This window comes from Nyctereutes procyonoides, unplaced genomic scaffold (assembly GCF_905146905.1).
Source record: "Nyctereutes procyonoides isolate TBG_1078 unplaced genomic scaffold, NYPRO_anot_genome, whole genome shotgun sequence".
Classification (NCBI taxonomy): Eukaryota; Metazoa; Chordata; class Mammalia; order Carnivora; family Canidae; genus Nyctereutes; species Nyctereutes procyonoides.
This window is the reverse complement of record NW_026575043.1, coordinates 3,048,027-3,067,190: the sequence shown is the minus strand read 5'-3', so window position 1 is coordinate 3,067,190 and position 19,164 is coordinate 3,048,027. Positions and strand designations below refer to the sequence as shown.

Genomic DNA, 19,164 nt, shown 5'->3' with positions numbered 1-19,164 from the left:
ATGCAGCATTATAAACGGGGCTCCTTGGAATTCTCCCTTTGCTACTCTGAAACGTACTTGAAATTTGCACCCAAGAAGTAAATGATCTTCAAAATCAGCCAGTCCTTTTGGAGTATGGAGATAGGCGATTCATTTGAATCCATGCTTTTCAAAGATGTGGGAGCCAATCAAGGCTCTTCTGCAGTGAGAAAAATGGATTCTTTTTATTGAAATCCCAGTTTCCTTTACAAGATGCCAGGGAGCACTGAGTTACAGGACTGCCATACAGCCTTTCCTTTATTCTTTCCGTCACCCTGGGCCACAGGAAAAAGAAAAATCTTTTGTCCTTATTTTCACAAGTTACTGCATGGTTTGGAAACTTCAGGGCTATTTCTCTCTCTTTTTTTAAAAAAAATATTTTATTTATTTATTCATGAGAGATACAGAGGCAGAGACACAGGCAGAGGGAGGAGCAGGATTCATGCAGAGAGCCTGATGTGGGGACTTGATCCCAGGACTCCAGGCGGAAGGCAGGTGCTAAACCACCGAGCCACCCAGGGAACCCCTCAGGGCTATTTCTCAAACTCTATTGGTGTTTGCCAGAAAAATCCTCTTTATCGCACAGACAGTTGAATGGAGGATAGTTTTGAGATGTTAATTTCCATTTATCGCACATAAAAGATACTTAAGGCATAAAGGAAACGTCTAACTTACAGCAGGTTCCAATTTTTGAGACAAACATCAGGGAGCCTGAGGCCATAAGCTTTAAATCCAACCAGTTAAATGTTTATTGAACACGTATTTTGAACGAGTCTGTTGAGGAAGTTTAAAAGTCTGAGATAAAGTCCGGTCCTCAAGTCAACCAGTCTAGTTAGCTGGGCAGACAAAACTGGACTCAGGGAACAATGCAAGGTTAAACAGTAAAACTATACAAGTACACTAGCAGTGAAAGAAGGCGCTGCACGGTTGGCTTACAGAGTGTTTCAGGCAATATATTCTGGTGGTGTTCGAATACAGGGATCACAGGGCTGGAAAACCCCTGAAAATCTTCACAAAGAAGGTGTGCATTGGACTGGATTGAAAACACAGGTAAGCATCAGATAGCCTTAAAGGGATGGGGAAGGCAAGTAGTCTTGAGAGTCAGGTTGCAGGAGTGGGGAGTGGGAGCGGTTAGAGGGGTAGCAAGGACCACACTGGGAGGTGCTTTGATGGGAATGCCAGGTGGGGAGGCTGAAGATTTCTCTTGTGGATCCAAGGTCGACAGTAGGTTTAAAATCAGGGGATTCCCCTTCCTTCCTCCTTTCTTTCTGTCCTTTAAAAGCAGAACCTGATTCGACAGAGACCTTCCCAGCTGCCAGGAAAGAAAGCGGCCGTCGGAGAGCTCACTAGTGCCCCTGGCCGCGGAGTCGTCCCTCCGGGGGTGGAGTCGGGGGAAGTCGAGGGATCCGGGCCAGGTAGCACCAGACCTGTCAGCAGCCTTACTTGGGCCCTGGTGAACACTGCTCGGCTCTCCGACTAAGCCCCGGGGTGAAAGGAGATCCCCCCACCCCCACGAGTGAAAAGCTTTTGCGGAAGCGCGCTCTCCATTCCCAGGTCTGGCGTTCGCCGCCGGCGGCTGCAGGGCTCCCGCCGAGCGCAGAAAAAAAGTGTCCTCTCCCTACATGGTTAGCGTTTTCAGGTTTCGTCTAGCTCCTGCTCACCAGAAACAGAAAATTAATCACGCTGATGAGAAGGCAGCCTGTCGCGCGCGGGCAGGGCCGAGAAAGGAACCGGCCCCCGCGCAGACGGGTCTGCGGAATCTGCGCGCAACCGCAGTGCCCGGGACGCGGGCTCGGTCGCCCGCCGGGAGGTGGGGACGCGAGCGGGACCCCGCGCTCCCCCGGCTCGCCTCCCGCGCAGCCAGCAGATGGCTCCCGGGCTCGCGCTCCCCCGCTCCCTCCTCGCTCCTTCCCCAGACGCAGGCCCGGGGCGGCCGGGCAGGGAGGCTGCGAGGAGGGGCGCCCGCCGCAGCCCGCCGCAGCCCCGCCGCAGCCCCGCCGCAGCCCCGCCGCAGCCCCGCCGCAGCCCCGCGCAGCCCCGCGCAGCCCCGCGCAGCAGCCCTCCTCCGGCGCGCCGGGTCCCAGGCCGGCGGCCTCCCGCGCGGAGGCCGGGCTCTCGCGAGGTGAGGCGGAGAGCAGGAGGAGGCGGAGGAGGAGGCGCGGGAGGAGCGGGAGGAGCGGGAGGAGGAGGAGGAGGAGGAGGAGGAGGAGGGCCGGGGCTGCCCCCGCCCAACCCCAGCCCGGCTGGAGCGCGAGGAAACCCTAGCCCCGCCGCCCCGCGCCGCTCTCCCCGCCCTCTCCGCACGCCTTCCGCCTTCACCTAGAGCCGTAGGTGCGCTGCGGGGCAGGGCTGGGCGGGAGCTGGCCGCGGCCGGAGCCGGAGCCGGAGCCGCAGCCGGAGCCGCAGCCGGAGCCGGAGCCGCAGCCGCAGCCGCAGCCGCAGCCCGGAATCCCGCGGGTCTCCGCTTCGCCGCCGGGAACTGCGCGGAGGCGACATGTAGCGGCGGCCGCAGCCGCTGCGGACCCACCTCGTTTCGGCAACTCTTCTCTTCTCTTTTCTTTTCTTTTTTTTTTGGAGGGGCGGGGGGCGCGGCAGAGTCGTATCCCCGCCCTCGCTTTCTTGCCTCCTCCCGTGCGCAACCTGCGTCTGCCTCTGAACATTGAGGTTCTCGGGGGAGGGCGGGGGGCCGCAAATCAGAGCCGCAGCGGCCCTGCCCGCGCGCCTGCAGGGCCACCATGACCGAGGAGGGCTCCGAGGTCCCCAGGGAGCTGACAGGTAAGGGCGCGCGGCCGCCGGCTCGCCTGTGCCCCTGCGCCCCTTCCCCGCGCCCCCTGCCCTCCTCCGCCTCCCGGCGGGTCCCGCGAAGTCGCGGCGCCCCTCAGGTCGCGGCTGTGCTGGGCGGGGCGCGGGCAACTTTGCTGGCGTCTCGCGGCCCGCGGAGCCGAGCCCGGGGTGGGGGGCGCGGGGGCCCGGGACCTGGGGGCGTATCGCGGCTGGCGGAGGAGGGTCAGGCGGCCTCGGGCGCGGGAGTCCTGGAAGCTAGGAGCACCCGGTAGGGCGATCAGGCCACTGCCCCGAACTCGGGGAAGTCCGGGGAGTGCCGGCGGGGGCGGGGTGGGGGCGAGCGGACCGCGGGTGGTCCCCTGCACCTGCTGGGCCACCCCCGCCCCCGCCGGGTAGCCCTCGGGGTGCTCCTCCGGCACGCAGACTCCGCGGGGTGGGGGCGCTGGTCTGGAGGGCGGACCGAGCCCGGCGAGGCGTGGCTTCGCCCAGCCGGCCGGGAGCGCAGGGGTTACACGGGTGACGCACGCTTGGGCCGGGAGACTGAGGGTTAATGGGACACGCGTATTTCATGATCATTAACCTACCCATTCTCCCCATCCCGAATCTCGGGGACCCGGTGTGCAGTCCCCAATGCAAGGTGACCCGTTGTTGGACTCCCTTGAGGGTTTCTTTTTTTTTCTTCTTTTTTGGTGCGTGGGGGGGGGGTTGGGCTGGATTTTGTGTCTTGGGGTTTAACTTAATTACGTGGAGGGTTAAAATGGCAAAGCTAAAATGAGGTGGGGATGAGTGTTCTCAAAACCCAACGTTTAAGCGTGCGTGTATGTATAGCACGTTGTATTTTAACAAGGTATGTGTGTCTGCGCGCGTGTTTCGAGCCCTAGGGAGCTCTATTCCCTACTGTCCCAGTCTTGGCACACCACCCAGAAAGGTGCTGTTTAATCCGGCTGACAGAGAAAGTCCTGCTTGCCCATTGATTTGCCTTTGAGAAATTTGCCCGTTTCTCCCCTTAGCGGTAATGCTTGGGGGGAGTTTGGGTGTGCTCTTCCAAAAGTGATTTAACTCAGCAGGTGACACTTGATGTGAAGAAGCTGTTGCTAGGTCTGTACGAAAGCATCCGCTTTTATTGAATTAAAAAATCCAAGACCCAAACTTCTCACCCAAATTTACAATGTGAAGTTATCCCCCCCTTCCCCCACTCTGGCCTCTTTTCTCTCCCCAAACCTGTGGAGTCGGCTCCTGAGATAAAGCATCAGCTGCTTTTGCTGGAGTGAGTGGCCCATCCGGTTCTGGGAGGCTGAGATCTTCCCAGCGCGCCCTACCCGGAAGAGGAAACTGATGCCCAGAGTCTCTGCAGATGTCTCCAGGAGTCCCGGGAAAGCTTAGGGGAGGGCTGGCTGCCCGGGCCAGGGGATCAGGGTAGGAAAAGAGGTGGGTAGATTTTTAAGCGAGTTGGCCTTGAGCCAGATGATGAAAAGTTTAGATAGTTACTTAGAATCAAGAGAGAAGGGAGGATGGGAGTTAGGTATCTGGTTTATGTGGATGGTTCTCAAATACTTTGATATGTTTTAAAAGTGAATTTAATCCTTATCTAGAAATGGAATTTGTGTGTTTACTGAGTCTAGCCCAGCTCACATATCTTTCAACCAAGTGACACATGCTTCTGTGACATGCCCAGTATGATTTTTCTGGGCCTCTCAGTGGTCTAATTAGGAGGGAACATTCCTGCACCTGCTTTTTTTTTTTTTTTTTTCTAATTTGAAGTGCTCACAGAGTTCTCCTCAGATTGATTCAAAATGGCAACCAGGGGAAAGCCTCAGTGTATTTATTCCCTTAAGCTAATTCCTGAGAACGTTTATTTATTTATTTTTTTCCTGAGGATGTTTAACACATGTGTATCTCTCTGATAGTGAAAGAAACAGACTTTTTCCTAAAAAAAATTTAAACGCTAAGAAGAATGAGTAGACGGTCAGTCATATTACCTCTCTGAGATCGCCTCTTGTCACCTTTTGATAAATGACTTTCCAGTCCCTTTCCATGTGTATACATCCTTAAGTCTATTCCCCCCTCCAAAGATTTACTTATTTATTCTAGAGAGAGAGAGAAAGAGCACAAGCGGGAAGGGCAGAGAGAGAGGGAGAGAGAATCCCAAGCGGACTCCACCACACCCAGCAGGAAGCCTGACATGGGGCTGATTCCATCACCCCGAGATCACCACCGGAGCCGAAACCAAGAGTCAGGGAGCTCAACCCACGATGCCACCCAGGCCCCACTCTTAAGTCTATTTCTGATGGCTTCTTTCCCACATACCTTTTTTTAGGGGAGGGAGGAGTAGTCTTTATCTGTTTGGAGCTCTGATAAGATCGGAGGTGCATAGAGACCTCCCAGCACAGTGAGGTCCGCTTTCCTGCCCACACATCCCACCTGTTGCTGGTCCCCCCATGAGCTGCATTTCTCTTGTTTCCATGTTCTTCCTTCTCCTTCTTCACTCTTCCCTAACTTGGCAGCTCTAAACTTTTGTGGTGGGTTTTCTAATAAGAATACTTGATTACCCCTTAATAAACATATTTACTTATTAAGCTACATACAAACTTCATTTAGCACGTATAACTTAAAACATAATCTGGATACCATTGCAGATATAAATAAAAATTCTATTTCCTTCTTGCACCTCAGTGGATTGTAGTGTACACTGCACTTTGGACCAGTGGTCTGTTTCCTACTCCTTCAAGATTCTGCTTAGGGGTCCCCTACTCCCTGAACCCTTCAGGAGTCTCCTTGTCCATGGTCTCACAGTGGTGAGTGCAGATTTGCCTAGAGGCGTCCGTCTGTATCTTGTAGATTGTAAGCACCTCTGAAAGGCAGGGGCCATCTGGATCCCAGGACCTGGTGGAACACTTGGAATCCCAGAGCTTATTCCTGTGTCCATGTATTTGTTGAATATATGAGTAAGCCAACATGATTATAATATAGAATACAGAGCTTTGGGAGTAGAGAGGAGGTTGCTATATTTTGAAGTTGAACATAGCCAGAAGGAGAATGAGAAAAGGCATCCCACGAAAGAGAGTAGGACATACAGAATCCTATTTTTTAAGATTGTCACAGGGGTGTGGAAGATGGAGATGGTAGGGATGATTGGATTATTATTAAGTATGTGTGCTGAGAAGTTAAACTGAAAAAATGTGAAAGACCTTGAGTGGCATGCTGCAGTGTTGGGGTCTATTCCAACATGACAGCAACTCCTAGAGCAAGAGTGATGTGATCAGACCTGTGTTTTTTTGGAGGGTCCCTTTGATTAGGGTGGGGACAGAGGGCTGATAGGTGGGATGTCATGGACTTGTCTTGGGGAGAGATTCTGAGTCCTTGAATGCAGGGTCAAGCCCAGGGGTCGGGAGCTGTTTAGTAGGAGGTAGTTCTCGGAGAGCAGGTGACTGGCTTTCTATCTGATTTGGAAAACAAGATTCATCATCAGTGGCCAGAGGAGTAGGGAAGGGAATGAGTTTGATTTGGGACCCGTTCCATTTGGGATACTCACTGGAGTCATTCCTGCCACCATCCAAATTTTGAAGTGTCCCCTTCTCTCTTGATTCCTCTTTTCCTGTTGTCTTTGACTACTTTTTGGGGTGTTGTGCTGTGATGCTACATTGTCCAGTCTGCTTCTGGTTCTTTGCCATATTTCTTAACTATCACGTTAGGCAGTCCTAGAAAAATACTGACATTTCTATGCCCCTGTGATGAACACAGAGGCTCTTAGGGGCTAGAGGTAACCAGCCAGGGGAGTTTATGAATTCCTGCTGTGCATACAGTCTGCACACAACACAGCACTCTGTGATACTGCTTGACGTTACTTGTGTTTTTCCTTGGGTGTGCATCCATTTGCCCAGCGAGATTATGTCACACCCTGCAAGAACTGGCTTCTGTCACATACTGGTGTATTTGCCTCCGCTTCTGAGCATACAATACAACACACCTAGTAGGTGTTCGTTAAATATGTGGTGACTGATCACTATCAGGCTTGTTACAGTGAGCTAAAAAAAAAAAAAATCCATAATAATAAAAACAACCAAAAGTACTCCTTCAAATGTTCTCCCCTTCCTAATGCTTTTTTCTTAGTAATAAGAGAATGTAATGAAAACTATTCCCTTCTTTCAGAAAGCATAAAGGATGTTATTGGCAGAAAGATAAAAATTGCAGTGAAGAAGAAAGTAAAGTTGGAAGTTAAAGGAGACAAAGTTGAAAACAAAGTGCTGGTAAGTATTCTCGTTTCTGAAAAGGCTTGGAAGTGAAAGTGTTTTTCGCCTTCGTTGTTTTGATTGCTTAATTTCCATGCAACTCAAGTGCTGTGTTTCTTATTTTGCTTGAAAGTTCTGAGGCCATTTTGTCCTGGATTAACTGGAATATCTGCCCCCAGAAAGGTAATGGTAGGATATTTACGTGTTCCAGATGGAAGTTTGAAACATTGTATTTTTAAAGATTGTCACAGTCACCCATGCTGAGATGATCTCCTACAGCCTGTTATCAAATTATTCAATTTGATGTGAAGTGGAGCTTCTTTATAGGTGTCTTTGTTGTGGCTGATTGTATGATTTCATTTGTGAGGACTTTGGGAGGAGTTTAAAAAAATTCATCTCATGTTGATTTAACTATGTAACTGAATGTTCTCAGGTGTTATATCTGAGTCCATCTCAAGGGGAAGAAGACACCTGTCATGTCGTGGGGACATTTGGTGTTTTGAAGGAAGATGCCTGGTGGAGGCAGTACCTGCTAGTGCTGAGATTGGACTCAGGGTCCCCCCCGAGCGTGTGGGAGAACTGTGGGGATCCAGGGATTGGACTGCATTGGGCACAGAGTCGGGGAGGGCATTGCCAGTGACTAGACTGCAGTTTTAGGGAGGTGTAATACCCTTTTTGGTATTATATTGGCTTCTAGGTTGAGGTTGTGGCAAACCTAGATTGAGCCTTAGGAGAATACATGTTGTGTGTTTTGTTGGAGACAATATTTTATTTATCTTTTTATCATTGGAAATTTTCAGACCTATGCAAAAGTAGAGATAGTATATTGAACCTGGTATGTGTTCATCCAGCTTCCACAGTTTTTCATATTTTACCACTATCGTTGATCTCCCTATGGTTTTTTTTGCCCCTTCTTGGAGTATTTTAAAATGAATCCCAAGTACCTGTCATTGAAAGAGAATTTTTTAAAAAGATTTCTTTTTTTTTTTGAGAGAGAGAGAGCACAAGTGAGTGAGTGAGCATGGAGGGGAGAGGGGCAGAGAGACAGGGAGAAGGACAAGGAGACTCCCTGTGGAGCAGGGAGCCCAATGTGGGACTCGATCCCAGAACCATGAGACTGTGGACCTGAGCTGAAGGCAGATGCATATCCAACTGAGCCACCCAGGCACCCTGAAAGAGAATTTTTTTTTTTTTAGAATATTTTTAATAGTCTGTTTCTTCAGTTGAATTTGCCACAGAATCTGAAGTGTCTCTCTGATAACATCTGTCTTGAGAATCTTTTAGAATATCTGGCTGCCTTTCCCTGTAGATGTGAGGATTATGCTGTTGATGGATGACTCTTCTTTCTCTGTGGTCTATGCATACACGTCAGGATGGCAGAGAAATTGAAGTGGGAAGACTTCATTGAGGGGCCTTGCCCCTGCAACAAAGTGTGTTCCTGTAGCCTTCATAATTAGGGTTACCAGTAGCAGAAATGATGGGTGCCATCATTCTGATTTATTTTGCTTTAATAAAGAGTACATTTCTTTAGGGTATATTTTACTTAGTGTTATAGGATAGTGGTATTTTGGGGAGGTGGTAGTGGAGAGAGAAGACATTTTATTTCTGCCGTTTTTTGTTTTATACATTTAAAGTAAATACGTAGATGGATCCACCTTTCTATAACTGTTGTAGTAGTCAAGTAGTGTTTGCTACCTTAGTCTGACATGGTGCATGGTATTACTTGGTATGGATACTATTCATCATGCTAAGAATGAGGCCATGCCATGATTAAAATTTACAAACTGAAAATTACAAAGATGAATTTAAATGCTCAGTATAACAGAATTAGCACCATTTACAAATAGTTATGTTGAGAATTTAATGTTAAGGACCCTTCCAGACCCCCACCCCATGCTCATCTCAATGTAAGCTAGAGTCAAGGTTGTAACCAAATTGCACCCATCTTTGAATTGTACCTGTAAGCATTTATCTCCCCAAATCTGGATCCTAAGTAGTTTCTGGTCGTTTGGCATAAACTTGTTTTGGCTGTTCCTTACATGCATGGACAGGAGTTATTAATCGAAATATTCAGAGTCTGACAATCTTCCTTTTTTTTAAAGATTTTATTTATTTATTCACAAGACACACACACACACACACACACACACACACACACACACAGAGGCAGGCTCCATGCAGGGAGCCCGATGTGGGACTCGATCCCAGGACTCCAGGATCACGCCCTGGGCCAAAGGCAGGCTCTAAACCGCTGAGCCACCCAGGGATCCCTAAGTCTGACAATCTTAATAGAAATATTCAAGTTGGAGCAAGATGGTCAATGACAAACTGACCTTTACATTGTTGATTTTGGAGTTTCTGAATTGAGAGAAATTCAATTACTTAAATGAAAACACTGGAGGGAAATCTCTTGATAATGTTCATTTCTGACTTTCTTTGGCTGTCCACTAACATTTGTAATAAATGAGTTGGTTTAATACCTTCAATATATCTTGTTTGAATTTTCTTTTCTCAGTGTCTTCCTCCTTATAAGGTTGCGAGTATGTGAGTATGCATGTTATACGTTACCTACTTCCCCTTTTTTAACAGTTGGAGACTTTATACTCTTTATAGTTTATCTTTGGTAGAAGCTTTATCTTCATCTTCCTTCTTTTCATGGTCATAATAACTAATATTTATTGAACATTGACCAAGTGCTAGGCTCTCTGCTGAGCAATTGTGCATTAGCTTATTCAGTTCCACAGCAATCCCAGGATGTGGGCACTATTTATCTCTGTTCAGATTTGGTGAGGCTCACTAAGTTGCCTCAGGTCATTTAGCTAGTCATGACTCAGCTGGGGTTTGAACTCAGATCTGCCTCAGCATTATATTTTATTTTTTAAAAATTGTATTTGAAAGAGAGAGCGTGCATGTGCATGTCCGAGTCGGTGGAGGAGCAGAGGGAGAGGGAGAAGCTGACTTCCTACTGAGCCGGAAGCCAGATATGGGGTTGATACCAGGACCCCCAGATCATGATCCAAGCCAAGGGCAGACCCTTAATTGACTGAGCCACCCAGGCACCCTAGCTTCACCATTATTACCAAAATAAAAAGAAAATAGCCTTTGGCTTGTTGTTCACACTTTCATCCAATGACCAGGAAGATTTGGACCTTAGAAGTATCAGGAATCCTTGTGTTTGTGTGGCTGATCGATTGTTTTATAGATAATTTCCTGACTTACTGAGCTTGTCCTGTGGCCACACATGCAGTACCTACAAGACCTCATGTATTCAGAGCTCACCCTCTCATGGGGCAGGTAAACGTGTGGGGGCCGTGCTTTGAGCGGTGCCATGAGCAGGATGACCGAGGGCTGTCATAGCACATCACAGGGACCTCAGACTCAGGCTTGCATATCAGGGAAGAGTTCTTCTAGAAGGAAGGGAACCCTAAGCTGACTCTGGAGGCTGAGTAGGAGTCACTGAGGGAAGAGTAGAGATGTGTTCTGGGCAGAACAGGGGACGGAGTAATACCTGGAAGCCAGAGGGGATTACCTGTTAGAGAACCAGCTGAAGCAGGGCTGGAGCAGGTACAGAGTGGAGAACGGCCAGGCATAGAGTTAATGCCTTTTCTTGCAATCCGGATATCAGGTGAAACTGGGACTGGGTAAATAGGTCTCTTCTCACCACCTGTTTCTAATAACCTGTAGGTGAACTTTATCCTCCCGTCTCTAGGGAGGCAGTCACAGGCTCCGTGGTAGAGTACTAGGGCCTTGGAGTCACACCCGGAGCCACTGTATAACATTGTTGAGCCTTCATTCCTTTCTCTAATGAAACAGGTATTCTAACAGTATCTATTTGTAAATAATTGCTTTGAACGTGAGCTAGGATATGTTTTAATACTGCTTGGTGCAATGCCCAGCATATGATAAACAGCACACAGGTGATAAGGCAAGAGGAACTGAGAGGTCCTGCATTGTTTTCTCCGTGGCACAGAGAATGCCACTTTTTTTTTTTTTTTTTTTTTTTTTTTTAAGATTTAAGAGACGCACAGAGAGAGGCAGAGACACAGGCAGAGGGAGAAGCAGGCTTCCTGTGGAGAGCCCAATGCAGGACTTGAGCCAAAGGCAGATTCTCAACCCCTGAGCAACCCAGGTGCGCCCAGAAAATGCCACTCCTGATGCCCGAGTATCTGCTGCCTTTATTAAGGGGTTGTGTTCAGGTCACCATAAGGCTAAGAACAATATTTATAGTTTATGTCACTTTTCAGCAGGATGGAGTGCAACTGAGCAGATCTCAAATTCCTCAGGTAAGCTTTGGTCACATGAAATCAGAAATGCTAGGATATGCAGGGGAAGAGCATTCTGTGGGCACATATGTTGGCAACCAGGCTGTTAAAGATAAACCAGTGTCTTCACTGCATGGCTTCGCAGAGCCACTAATACAATGATAGGCATTGTTGACTCCTGAGAATGAGCTGAAGCATGCTGTCTTTCTCAAACTTATTTGGCCAGAGAGCCTAATGACTGTAGGTTAGGAAACCAAGGTGGAGCAGGCCTGAGCTGGTGCCTCTTGGGACAAAGGGAAGATAGAACAGGCTGTCCATCCTTAGGAGTGCTCTCCTAACATACGGTCCTCAGGCCCCATACATTTTATGTATGTGGCGGGCAGGTCCACAGAAGGCCATGCACTGGCACGTGTCATCTGTTGCTGTAATACCTTTCTCTCTCTTTCTCTTGTCTTCAGGGCATGCCATTAGGAAGTGATTCTGTCTGTCTTTGATTCATTCCATTTTCTGATTTGCTAGTTGAATGTTTACTCCATTTTTGCACTACCTGGACTCTTAAAAATGTGTCTTAATTTGTGCATCTTTTTAATTAGATTTTTCATTTTTGGGTGATTGTAGATTTACCTGCAGTTGTAAGAAGTCATACAAAGAGATCCTTTGTACTCTTTACCCAGCTTCTCCTGTCTTGCAAAATTAGAGGCAATATCACATTCAGGATATTGCCATTGATCCTGGAATACGCAGAACAATTCCCCACCACAGTGAGCCCTCGTACTGCCTTTTGGAGCCAAACTAGTGTGCTTACTTCTCTGACCCCCAGCGAGCTGCTAATATAGTCTTCGTTTTCTTTAATTTTGTTACTTCAAAAATGTTATGTAAATGTAATCACACACTATATGCCTTTGGGGATTTTTTTTTTTTTTCCTCAGGATAATTCTCCAGACATTCCTCTAGGATGTGTGTAGCCGTCCTTCTGCCCCCTTCCCCCACCGGGGAATATTCTCTGGTATGGATGTCCACTCACCTGGTAATGGACCTGTGGGTGGTTTTTGTTTTGGGGTTATTAGGAATAAAAGTGAGATAGGTTGCAGACTTCTGCCAGATAAATGCCAAGGGTTGCAATTGTACCTTTGATTTAGAATTGCCCGTTTAACATAGAAGTGGCTGTCTCCCTCCATAGTCCTTCCAGCAGTATGTGAGCAATCCAGTCTCTCCAGATCTTTGACAGCATTTGCTAGTGCCTGGATGTTTTCTTTCTTTTCTTTTTTTTTTGTGGGGGACAAATGGTTGAAAGAACAGTATTGTCAGGAAGAAGCAAGGTTGCCGGTGACCTCTTCCCACTCACACTTCTGGTGTTGTTGGCCTTGGGGAGAGGAATGTGGTTTCTTCTCTCCCAGGTAGTGGCTCTGAAACATGTGGAAGCTTCATCCTGGCCTCAGCTTCGCATTTTTCTGTTCCACTTTGATATTTGGATTGTGTCCTCTTTGCCAGACCTGCATTCTTCCACACCCGCCATCAAATGGGCCAGAAGCAGGACTGCCTTTCTTACTAGACTGAGTAGGTGGGAGAAGTGCAAATGCGATGGGAACCACTTTGCTGTGTTCACCTCTTCTCTTTGAAACAGTTCATCCATTGTTCATTTATTTCCTTTTGAAGAGTTAACCCAGAATCTCTTTAATGTGTTTTTTTTTATTTGACTATTTATTTATAATATTTGAGCATCGTAATCAGGTTTGGTTGGAATAACTGTAAATTAACATTACAAGCATTGAAAGGTTTAAGGATTGGGCAGCCCGGGTGGCTCAGAGGTTTAGCGCTGCCTTCAGCCCAGGGTGTGATCCTGGAGACCTGGGATCAAGTCCCACGTCGGGCTCCCTGCCTGGAGCCTGCTTCTGCCTCTACCTGTGTCTCTGCCTCTCTCTCTGTGTGTGTGTCTCTCATGAATAAATACATAAATCTTAAAAAAAAAATTAAAAGTTTAAGGATCTTATTTTGGGTAATGTATATCCAAAATATCTTGGTGGTGGTACTTTCATTAATTGAAAATATAAACTCTACTAATACCTGTTTATTTTAAAAAATACATTCAAAGGGGGAATATCTCTTACATAAAAGTTTTCTAAGTATCTAATCCACTTAGTTGTGAATTATTTTAAATCTCAGATATTCTCAAATATGGAAATAGTCTTCGAGACTAGGCCCTGTTTATTTTGTATGGCTAGCCTGCTTAACATTTTTCTGATGTCCCTGTCCCTGATGTCTGACTTGGTTCAGCAGCTCAGCCTGTGGCAGTCATTTCTCAGACAAATATTCGATCTGGAATTGGTGTTTTGCAGCTACTTCCAGGTACATCAGCCTTGGCCAATGGTGTTCAGCCCTTTTGTTTTGTTTTTTAAACCAGTATTACTTTTTATTTTTTTATTTTTATGTTATTCATTTATTCATGAGACAGAGAGAGAGAGAGAGAGAGAGAGAGAGAGAGAGAGAGAGAGAGGCAGAGACACAGGCAGAGGAAGAAGCAGGCTCCATGCAAGGAGCATGGGACTCCCATGGGACTCGATCCTGGGACTCCAGGATTACGCTCTGGGCCGAAGGCAGGCACCAAACCGCTGAGCCACCCAGGGATCCCCACCAGTATTACTTTTTAAAACAAATTAATATTCCAGGGAGCCCATAAAGTAGAGGTATTTTAGGAGTTTGTTTTGCAAGTTTATAATTGAATCCAAAATAGTATAAACCCAATCAGCAATTTCAGTGAGGCTGTTTTGATGAACATAAATTAGAAATAGAAGGGGGAGGGACACCTGGGTGGCTCCGCAGTTGAGCGTCTGCCTTCGGCCCAGGGCCTGATCCTGGAGTCCTGGGATTGAGTCCCACATCAGGTTCCCTGCATGGAGTCTGCTTCTCCCTCTGCCTGTGACTCTGCCTTTCTCTCTCCGTGTCTCTCATGAATGAATGAATAAAATCTTAAAAAAAAAAAAAAAGAAAGAGAAGGGGGAGATTGGATTTTGTTTTGGCTATACAGTATAGAGAGACTCCCTATTCACCAGTTAAGTGGTACAACTATCACAGTTTTTAAAATAGCTAGTTCTGTAGTCTCAGGATGCTTTCCAAGTAGAGATGGCAGGAGAAGCTTTATTCTGAGTTCTGTATGACCGTGGTTTTACACTGACAGCACAGCTTACCTCAAATATGTAAAACTTAGTATAATATATCAGGTCACGTGTGTGTGTTTTCTTCCATTTGTGACAGTAGATGGAGGGATGAAGTCACGTCATATGTCTCTAGACCGCAGTGGCTTCTGAAGAACACTGTCAGAAAACCATTGTCCAGGCCTCTGGGCTTACTTCCCTTTGCTGGAGGATCTTGTGCCAATCGTTGGGTAATTTGAACGGTTCTCTTTGTGGTACCATTAGGAGCCTCAACTTTTAAGGATCGCTTACAATTCAGTGCTTAGGTAATTTTCAGAGCACCTGGGTGAAGTTACCTGACTCGAGAAAATTGAGCTTTGGAAAACAGCAAGCAATGTTGACATGATTCAGGAGAGGGTATCAGAAAGCAACACGTTGTTGCCAAGGGTTCTGGCAGAAGTCCTGGGAAATTAGAAATAAATCCATATTTAAGTGCTTCAGACCTTACCCTGACTCAAGGCGGGAGCCAGCTCCCACTGATCTCTGGGTAGGGCGTTGGAGGCCTCCTCTGGCTCGGGGCATATATTTCCAGAAGGCAGCTCTGGCCAATGTGCACCTGTTACCTGAGCTGCGTTCATGTTCTACTCTGTTATCTGCAGCTGCCCGTTTCTGCTGTAGTCAGGATGGGAGAGTCCGGTGACCTTGGGCGGGAGCCCTTGCATGTATACCAGCCCTGGTGTAACTTTTCATTGTTCTTAAAAAGATACTCTTTTCCAGCCTCTGGGATTTAGGGAGACCCCGCGGAGCAGGGCATTTCGGTCCACCCTGGGAAGGCAGGGCTGTGTGTGAGTGGTTTGAAAGGGACATTGTGGAAATGGATGGACCAGGAGATCCATACAAAATATGGAATGAATAGGGAGAAGAACTCTTCCAGAGTTAATGGAGGAAACAAAGACTTTAGTGAAGGGTTGCTGTAACACTGTTTCATTTCAGTGGAGACTGTTACTATATCTTGTTAAAGTAGATTGAAAAATGCAACTTTATAAAAGTGAGTAAATGGTAGAAGATTCAGCCTCCCCACCTCCATCATCCTCCCCCTTTTAAAATGCTTGTTCTCTTTTAATAGAGTTTAAGAATGTAGTGTATATAGGGCGTGTTATCTCAGTCTTGGATACTGTGTCCTGTTTTTCTCTCTCTAAATAGATCACCCTCCAGATCCCTGGGTGGCTCAGCAGTTCAGTGCCTGCCTTCCACCCAGGGCGTGATCCCGGAGTCCTGGGATTGGGTCCCGCATCGGGCTCCCTGCATGGAGCCTGCTTCTCCCTCTACCTATGTCTCTGCCTCTCTCTCTGTGTGTGTGTGTGTCTCTCATGAATAAATAAATAGAATCTTAAAAAAATAAATAAATAGATGACTCTCTCCACCTCTGAGGAGAGGGAAAGATGGGAAAAGAATGGTTGGGATGGTGTGTGTGTGTGTGTGTGTGTGTGTAAATGAAACAGTCTGTTCACTTTCACCCACTGGGTCCTTTTCCTGATTTTTTTTTTTTTTTTTTTTTTTTTGAGAGAGAGTTTTTGTTTTGAAAACATTGTGCCATGATGAACCTTGGCCTGCAGGTGTCTTGGTCTCTTTAGCTGTGGTAGGTGTGCATGGTGGGTTCTCTTAGAGATAGAAGCAGGGATGGACACATGGCCTGAACTGTACATAGACATGGACATAAATGTGCTTAGTCCCTGCTAAGGAGGCAGATGTGTCTATTTCTGCAAACTCCTGGGCCTTGTCATCTCAGGAGACATTTATGGGTGTCAGCTGGGATTAGGGTCCTTGTCCTTTGGATGCTGTCTGGCATGGAGGGGCTCACTTCAGCTGGCTCTGGGGAAGGTTTTTTTTTTTTTTTTTTAAGATTTTATTTATTTATTCATGAGAGGACAGAGAGAGAGCAGACACAGGCAGAGGGAGAAGCAGGCTTCATGCAGGGAGCCTGATGTGGGACTCAATCCCGGGACTCCAGGATCACGCCCTGGGCCAAAGGCAGGTGCTAAACTGCTGAGCCACCCAGGCCCCCCCCCCCCTTTTTTAAGAGTTTATTTTTCATGAAAGACACAGAGGGGCAGAGACACAGGCAGAGGGAGAAGCAGGCTCCCCTCAGGGAGCTCGTGTGGGACTTGATCCCAGGATCATGACCTGAGCCAAAGGCAGACACTCAACTGCAGACCCATCCAGGTGTCCTTGGGGAAGTTTATTGAGTCTTGCAATCCTTGACTGTTGCCCAGAGGGTCTTGGAACTGGAATACTCTTAGTGGGCATCTAACCAGGCATCCTAGCCTATAAGAAGTTTCTTCTGTAACATCCCTGGGTATCCATACACAGTGGAGTGTCCATTTTTTGCTTAACTATTTTCAGAGATGGGAGAAACAAGTTTTAGAAGGCCCTTTTTAGTTTGGGCTGGAATTTGTTTCTCTGTAGCTCATCTGCATTCATTGTAGCTTAATTTTCTGGGACATCACAGAACTCTAGTTTTCCCAGGAGTGTGGTTCAAGCATGTGAAGATGGTTGTATCGTTTTCCCTTGCTCCTTCAGTTCTCAGGCTGAAGCTTCCCACAGGTCTTACTGGAGGAGGATGTTGCTTTCAGAGTTCTCACTGTTCTGATCACAAATCATCCTACTTTATCAATGAGCCTTTTAGACTGTAGATGTTTTGGGATCACAAGTATTTGGTAAACAAGGCGAAACTGAAATCAACAGAATTTGTCTGAGTCTTCAGTGGGCTCCTGTGGGTTGTGCCTCTTAAAGGGGGTAGAGCATGTGTCATCACAGAATTATCCCTCTGACCATATAGGAAACATCAATGTATTATAGTCTGCTAAGTAAAGAATGCCAGCTGCACATTGCTTGGGCACTTGAAAATGCATTCTTTTTGTTATTTTTTTAAATTTCCGAAGTATCTGTGCTATTCACATTACTAAAAAGTTATATAGGAAAGCAAAAGTGAAGTATCACCTAGGCAATCAGTTCAGAAGTGACCGTTGGAAAAGCTATCACTAAGGATTCTTTTATATTTTTCTACACGTATGTACATATAAGCGTATGATTTTTTTTTAAATGAAAGTATGAATACTATTTTGTACTCTACTTTTTAAAGTATTAGTATTTAGTATTGGGACGCCTGGGTGGCTCAGTGGTTGAGCGTCTGCCTTCGGCTCTGGGTGTGATCCTGAAGTTCTGGGATCAATTCCCACATTGGGCATCCTGTAGGGAACCTTCTTCTCCCTCTGTCTATGTCTCTGCCTCTCTCTCTGTGTCTCTCATGAATTAAAAAAAAATTTAGTATTTCAAGTCAAAGCTTTCCATGACAATAATGTATATATATAATATATGTATTAATATATATTATATATGTATTAATATTATATGTGTATAATGTATATATTGAATAATATGTATCTATGTTTTAGACTTCTGTATGGCCCTTCATTAATTGCTATAATTTAACACTTATTGTGAGATATTTAGGTTGTTTCCAATATTTTGCCTTTTAAATGAGTACATTCTCATATTTATTTCTCTTGGATGAATACCTGGAAGTGGAATTGCTGCCTGACAGGCTTTTTATCATTCATTCATTCATTCATTCATTCATTTATTTTTCTGACAGGCTTTTTAAAGGATACATTTTCACCTGATTGTTATTCAGGAAGTCTCAATGGAGAATAATTCCCCTACGACATCAATTTCATTGTCTTAAAAAAAAAATCTATTTCACAGACTCGCTCATACTCTTTGTTGAAGTTCTTGTATTTCTTAGGCCAGCACTCTTCAGACCCTAGCTCCTGAGGCAAGCAAGTGTGTGTGTGTGTGTGTGTGTGTGTGTATTTATTTAAATATTTTATTTATTCATGAGAGAGAGAAGAGAGGCAGAGACACAGGTAAAGAAGCAGGCTTCACGCAGGGATCAGGCCCTGGGCTTAAGGCGGCGCTAAACCACTGAGCCACCCGGGTGGCACTTATTTTTTTATTATTTTGCAATTTCAGGCCCTTTTGGGCGAGCCTGTGGGATGTGTTGTCTTTTCTCCTATGGTATATTTGCAGGCTTGGAGTCCTGTGGGTCTTGTGTTTTCTGGTGACTGCAAATGGGCTTCCAGAGTCATAGTCTGGTGTGTGTGTGTGTGTGTGTGTGTGTGGTGTGTGTTTTAGTTTTAAAAAAAAACTTTTATTGAAGTATAGATGACATACACAGCCTTGTGTGATGTGACCATTGTGTATGCTGCTCTGTGCTTGCTGTGACAAGTCAGCAGGAGTCCTGGCTCTGGACTCTCCCTGTTCCCACACCAGAGAAGTCTTTCCCAGAGTTGCACACCCTAACTTGTGTGAGATTGTATTGTAGGATTTAGATCTTTGATCTTTGCCCCTGCCATGGGACTTTCTTCCCTTGGGTCCTTGAACCCTCTTTATAAATGGTAATTGAGCAGATTTGCAGGTGATAAGGCTCAGGCCACTTTCAGGAGACCAAGTGTGGTTGAGAGGAATATGAAGGTAATGAGCACATACAGCTACTCCTGTGTCTTAGTGGGTGTTTTAGTGTCCTCAGGAGAGGAGACATTACTTTTCCTCCCAGTTTTTTTTTTTTTTTTAAGATTTTATTTATATATCCATGAGAGACACAGAGAGAGGCAAAGACACAGGCAGAGGGAGATGCAGGCTCCCTGCGAGGAACCCGATGCAGGACTCAATCCCAGGACC

General features: G+C 46.4%; 2 protein-coding genes across 4 annotated transcripts in view; one reads left to right on the top strand and one right to left on the bottom strand.

Moving 5' to 3' along the window:
- Positions 1 to 443: 443 nt before the first annotated feature.
- Positions 444 to 2,758, bottom strand: LOC129507751 (sterile alpha motif domain-containing protein 1-like). Its single transcript, XM_055322436.1, has 2 exons — positions 2,338 to 2,758; positions 444 to 1,671 (listed from the first exon to the last, which is right to left on the bottom strand). The coding sequence occupies exons 1-2, from the start codon at positions 2,753 to 2,755 to the stop codon at positions 1,637 to 1,639; spliced, it is 453 nt and encodes a 150-aa protein (XP_055178411.1). The 5' UTR covers positions 2,756 to 2,758; the 3' UTR covers positions 444 to 1,636.
- Positions 2,656 to 19,164, top strand: part of CARMIL1 (capping protein regulator and myosin 1 linker 1) — a 325,852-nt gene continuing 309,343 nt past the window's right edge. For all 3 annotated transcript variants that reach the window (XM_055322435.1, XM_055322434.1, XM_055322433.1), the window contains exons 1-2: positions 2,656 to 2,793; positions 6,952 to 7,049. In XM_055322435.1, the coding sequence (XP_055178410.1) occupies positions 2,754 to 2,793; positions 6,952 to 7,049 (138 nt within the window). In that variant the 5' untranslated portion in view covers positions 2,656 to 2,753. The remainder of the gene's footprint in view (positions 2,794 to 6,951; positions 7,050 to 19,164) is intronic.